General features: G+C 47.9%; 1 protein-coding gene; it reads left to right on the top strand.

The window, feature by feature from the left end:
• Positions 1-3,971: 3,971 nt before the first annotated feature.
• GSTUM_00011478001 (uncharacterized protein) overlaps positions 3,972-6,309 on the top strand; it is a 3,084-nt gene continuing 746 nt past the window's right edge. Inside the window, exon 1 of the mRNA XM_052355838.1 lies at positions 3,972-6,309. This exon is cut by the window's right edge and continues 746 nt beyond it. Within this exon, the coding sequence (XP_052211803.1) occupies positions 5,154-5,741 (588 nt within the window). The 5' untranslated portion in view covers positions 3,972-5,153 and the 3' untranslated portion in view covers positions 5,742-6,309.

The following is a 6,309-nucleotide window of genomic DNA, read 5'->3' as shown; positions in this document are numbered from 1 at the left end:
ACTTCGCAATTGCCTGTCGTCAGCGTCCTCGTTCGAAAAATAGTGCCTACCGGTATGATACTATGATAGAAACCTTCCCCTACCGGCAGTGATCTTGCCCTCTTAACACCCCTGTCACACCCAGCCAGTCCACAAATTAGACTACAGTAATAAAAGCTCCCAAGGTCCAAAGGTACGGTACGCAAGTACTAGATTTACTGGTAGCACAGTGGAATTCCAACCAAGGCAAAAAAACGATGATAAACCATCACACCGTCCACTTTCCAATAAATTAAGTAAAATAAAATAAAAATGAATAAATCACGCAAAGCAAAGCAAAGCAAAGCAAAGCAAATCCATCCATCAGCAGTCACGGGCCCGAAAAATCAATTTCTCAATGAATGAAAAGGACAAAGGAAGCTTTTCGCATGAATGCGGTGCGATACCGCAACAAAGCACCCTGCTGCCCCTCCCAACGGCAACGCACACATACAGCGAACAGCACGGCACGCGGCTGCCTGGGGTTTTTCAAACCCTGCGGCTGCGCGGTGGCGGGAATGACTACCGGTATGGTATCATAACTCAAGTCAAACAAGGTGGTCGTTGTCAGGCGGTGCACTGTGCTAGTACTCGCATAGTACTCAGGTACCGCTTGGGTTGTTTTTTTGGGGGTGGGGGGGTTTGTGCACCGGTACCGGTACAGTATGTGTATTGGAGGTGCGATGGTGTTTCCCCATGTTGAGCCTACCCGCTGTCATGGGAGGAAATGTGCTCGTTTTGTTCCCTGTAACTTTTGGTCGGGAGTGGAAGACTCTTTCTCTCGGGACCCTCTCTCCGTAGGGAACTGGGAGGAACCGGAGGGGAAGATAGCATACCAAATACCAAATACAATATCGGTACTGTACCGTACGGTGCAGTGCTTAAGCGTTAGGAAACTAACCAACTCAGGGAAGCCGCGCAATAGGAATCCCGGAAAGACAGAAAAATCGCTAGCGATAAATCATAAATCTGAGTGACGATCCATGAACAATCCCTATCCCTAATATCAATACCGGTATCCCCTCCGCGCTCGCGTCTGGTGTTCTCCTGTGCATATGATACCGGGGATTGCCCCCCGTGTTCTTGGAATAAGGCCGGTCCCGAGAGCATCCCATTCTCGTGATATCATATGCCCCCGAAAGTGAAGCCCATCCGAAAACCACATGCTCTTCACCCTGAGAATTCCCACAAAAACCGGTAACAGATAGGAGTATTAAGCACAAATGTGGCACAGAGCACAAATTCCTTTTGGCAGTTTGCGCAGTGCTGGCGGTTTCCAAAAAAGTATGATACTGTATGGGGATTTCTGGCGAATGGCTTAGCAACACAACAACCTTTTTTCCCACCCATCTCGCAAGGGAAGTGGACAAAAACGCGGTGGAAAAAAGAAAAAAGAAAAAAACCCCCTCCAAACAATATTCTCCAAAAATTTATATTATTATTTTTCCCAAATTTTCTCAAAGTTCCCCCAATCGATCCCCCCCACCGATCTAGGGGACCGAACCGACGCCAAGCCCAGCCGAGATTTCAAGATACGGTATCATACTGTGCTGTGGGAGAAAACCTCCTGCTGGGTGCTGTTCCTTGATGATTGGCATGGCGCTGGAACGGTACCGTAGACTACGAGTACTGTACCAACGCGGCTGAGTTGAAGTTGGGTGCTTTGTATGAGAACTGCTAAATTAGACTACCCTATGCCCAACTTCAGCTCGGCCACGCGAGTACTCGAACAGAGGAACCTATGATATATATAAATATAGGACAGAGACCTATTTGCTGTTGTCGCGAAAGTTGTCAGCGCAGTTGTTCGCAGATTGTGCAGCATGTATAAGCGATATATCATACGTGTCCTACAACGCTTTTGAAAATCGCAAGTGCGGGTACTGTACAGTATGATACACAGGTACCGGTATGTTGCGGGGTTGCCTCGTGTTTGGGGTCAACTTTTGTAACAATTTCCGAAAACTGGAGAATTCCGCGCCCAATCAATACCGCAGCGCTACCGTATCCGTGTCCAAATATGATACCCGAGACTCTTGCTCTCCTTGGCCCTCCCGGGGAAAGCCCTTTTACGAGTAGGTTAGTCTAAACAAATTGGGGGAAAGAAACAAAAAAAACAAAAATCGAAAAACCGAAAAACCGAAAAATAATCTACTCGAGTAAAGCTTGCGAACACCTCCCCTACCAGTATTTTTTTGAGGATAAGGCAGTGTGCCGGGTGGGAGGGGGTGAGGAACCTGTGGTGATGTTCTTGAACTTCTTGGCAAAGCTGTCCACCAAAAATACAGCTTTAAGCGAGAGCTGATGAAAGCACGCTTCCTTTCCCGGTTTCCTGTTTGGACCTTTCCACCGCCAACTTCGCGAGGGACCGAAGGTGGGGTGGCTCCCTCAGAGATTCCGCTTTTCCGATGGCATGCTTCTCGGGAGACGGAAGAGTTTGTTCCCAAGGGTCTGGTATTTTGAGGAGAGTTACGAGTACAAGTACTCCGGCTCCCACCCCTCAGGTCAATATATTCAAAACTTTCATAATATTGCAATTATCAGACAGGTACGACGAATACAGTGAGTACGGTACCCACTCTTCAAGCTCTGCGAGTGGCGAACATATGCCTTTCCCTTCACCCACTCTATAAACTCAAACTGCACTGTAATCCCAGCACAATTCCCCCGGTAGGCGCACATGGTATCATAAAAGACCGGTGTGAACAGTGAATTGTGCCAGAATGCGATGACCCACATTTTGATGACCGGTAGCAAAGAAACAAGCCCTCAATCGACCGATAAAGTTAGTCCAATATTATTTTCTTATGGCGAGGCGTCTGGCCTTTTCCAGACAAAGCTCCTGCAAAACACACAGGCCCAGGCTGCACTGGCACAGCAAACAAAACAAAATGAACCCAAGCCTACACCTAACCCTGAGATTCTTTAATTTTGATAATTTTGATTCTCTCGCCCCCGTCACGGCTAATTTTCTTCGCATGGGCGCACTCTCTGCGCATTGACGACGAAAGGACCACCGATACTGTAACTAAACTAGCGTAGCAAACGCAGAGAGGATACACTACGGTAAACCACTGGTGTATGCGCGGGGAGTCCTTTGATGCACATTGCACACACGGCCCACCCATGAAAGAAAATTTTATCAAGAATAAAATAATAATATTATTGTCCCAGCAGTAACAGGGCAGCTTGCGCACGCTTTCCACCACCAGACATCCCCTAGAAAGTCGATATTCGAGTGATGTTCCATGAAGGTATCTGATGTGAGTGATGTCTCATGACTGATTCAACAAAAAATATAGCCGTCACTGGGGACAATTAACTGACCGGTAATGGCTTACCTGGCAGCCCCGTTAGTATCCATTCGTTTTTCCCTTCCGCTCCCCTCGCGGCCTTTCCCATTTATGGGCTGTGATGACGGATAGTTATGGTAAGGTTTCTGCGCAGTGGATTGGTTGTTCTGGGAGATTCCCCACCCCTGGTCGCTGATGGGCTGGGGCTGTACCATACTGTACCGTGGAATGTTTGGTTGTGTTTTGGTAAGCGTGCTGAAAGTGAGCTCCATTCAGCAGTTCTCGAATTGGGAGCTTGGTTCTCGGGTGGGATAATGTGAATTTTTTTCCGCTCTTTCCCTCACCTAGATCTACGTGGCTTGTTGGTGTGCGGGATATCGAGCTTGAGATGGAGAGGCTATTTGCGCGATGGCTTGATCTGGGGACAGGGTTTCCACTTTTCGCAGCACTTGTATGGCGGAGCTGTCGGCGCTGTACCGTGTTGTACCGGGAGGGCCATGGTGGCTACAAGTATCATAGCAAGCGACATGCGGAAATGGATCGGTGGGAAATGCTCCAAACAACCCTAAGACCTATCAGGACTTAATAGGCCTAAGGCTAGCATCAGGGTAACCTTGGTGTTCACGGGGGCCCGCACACGGGTCTGCCAGGTGCGCATCACACATATCCTTTCACACACACACATGCACGGGAGACGAGGAAGAAAAAAATGACCTGATTGAAGCGGGGATGAAGGGGTTACCGCTGTAGAATGGTGGGAGGGATCGAATCTGTCTTTTGCTCCACTATCGTCCCACCGAGATTTTTTGATTCAAATCCTTTTCTTTCTTGCTACTCTCATATCTTATGGTGGTCAACCGTTGCATACCTTGCTGTTCTTGTTATCACATTGTCATAGGCTTATTTTTCCTGCTGCAACTTGTACCTGCTTGTATTGTCCCATTTCATAGGAGGGTCCACGTGGCAGACGTTTATGTTGAAAAAAAGACAAGAAGCTGGTTTCTTTTGGGGCTAGTGTTCTGAGTACTTCGGCTTTTGCAGGTTGAATTCCTCACGGGTTTTCTTCGTTCTCTCCTTCTCGCACACCCTACGCCTCTCTCCAGTCAAGCAAGCTCTCCCTCCCTCCCTCCCTCTCACCTCTCTCTCTCCAAACTTACCTGTTCGTTTCCCTTCTTGCTTCCTCCCCCATCCATCTCGCTCCACATCATTCTCTCTGTTTTCTCATACTATTATTGCCATATTATTTTTTCTTCCCCCTCCGTCATTATTATTGCCGGTATTATTATTATTTCATTCTGCCTACTTTTCACCCTCAAAGTCCATTTTCGCCGCTTGGCCTTGTGGTCCATACTGTTGTGTCCTACCGAGTAGTCAGCAGAACGGACTCCGCCCCGCCACCCGCTTAAAACTATCTCTCAGTCTTACTTGCTCGCGCAACGCATCACGGCACCTAACCTACCCTGCCTTTCCCTACCTACCCACCCTTCCCTATCCTTCCTCCACTCTTCCCTCCCGTTCCTTCCTTCCTCCTCCCTTCATCCTGAGCACAAGCACACATACACATTACATTACATACACGAGAGACATCCTACAACCATACTCAGGCACACCATTTGGAACTGGAGTACTTGTCCATCCACCCATACATCTATTCCTCACATCCGCCCTTGACTCTTTCAACCGCAACCCGAAGTTCCCGGTCATCCATTCACCACCACACTTACCTCTCCACGCCAATCCAACCGACAACCACACTACACCCTTATTTTCTTGAACCCTTTTTACCAACCAAATTTGGTCTTCTGTTAACCAACAACACCCACAACCAATACAAACCCTACAATGGGTCTCCGACTCCGTCAGAAGAGCCCTTCTCCATCCCGATCGTCACAACAGCAGGAACAGCACCGACAGCAGCAACCATCTCCTCCACCCACACCACAACCCCGAAAGTCACTGAGAAAGGCACGGAAGAATACTCACCGATCGAGATCACGGTCGCCGTCTGGACTTGATGCAGCGATTGTACTGCCTAATAACATAATTCCTTATGGTGTGTTGTTTCAAGACGATGAGCCGGAAGATGAGGGCTACTCGAGTCCCCCCTCAACGCCTACTGATCCTCCTCCGCACATGCAAATGGATGGATGGCGGATGGTACCTGAAAGGGGTTTAGCAATGGAACTCATGTTTGGTAACATGGACGCGGATTTGATCGAAGAAATAATTGGTGCATCCTCAAGCGACGATATGGACATTGATGAGCCCGCAACACCATCAAATACAAGGACAAATACACGGATACCACATACACATCTAAATTCGGGTCCGAGCTCGGAAGCATCGTCGAGTAGTAGTAGGGACTCTCGCGGTCGAAGGTATTCCGGAAATGGTTTTGGTGGAAGGGTGGTGGATGAGAATTATGATTAGTTCTTGAGCCGAAGCATTACTCTATTCTAGCGTGGATCTAGTTTATTACCCTTCTTCCTATGGTTTTACTCTTCGGTCGGTCTCGATATCATCATACCTTGGGAAAAACGTTCTGCGGCGCATCATTTTAGGGCGATAGCGATTCTTGTATGCGATGGAGCGGTTCCTTTTCCTTTTTATTCTCTACGACTTCTTTTATTACAACTTTATTTGCTTTTACCGGGTACTTAAGCGGGGGGGGAACATCTCGGTAAAGGTGGAGCTCCCCTGAAACATTTTTGTTCTTCTCTTCCCAAAAAGACACACAAACCTTTAGGGGATTTTGTTAATTGAGAACGAGAGAGAAACCAATCAAGGAGGAAAAAATGGGAGAATCAAGGAAACAGAAAAGGCCGAAGGAAAAAAAGGGTTTTACAAAAGCATCAGCTTTACCTTGACCGAAACTTAAGGTAACCCTTTTTTCCTCCCTTTTCGGGACCCTCTTTCCTCTTGGATACAAAAATCATAGCAAAGCAGTTCTTGTACACTAACACGCATAGGGGAGAAGCCACAGCCCAACTGGGCGCCA

Source organism: Tuber melanosporum (assembly GCF_000151645.1).
Source record: "Tuber melanosporum whole genome shotgun sequence assembly, scaffold_85, strain Mel28".
NCBI lineage: Eukaryota > Fungi > Ascomycota > Pezizomycetes > Pezizales > Tuberaceae > Tuber > Tuber melanosporum.
Note: the sequence above shows the minus strand (reverse complement) of the source record. Positions and strands in the feature narration are given on the sequence as shown.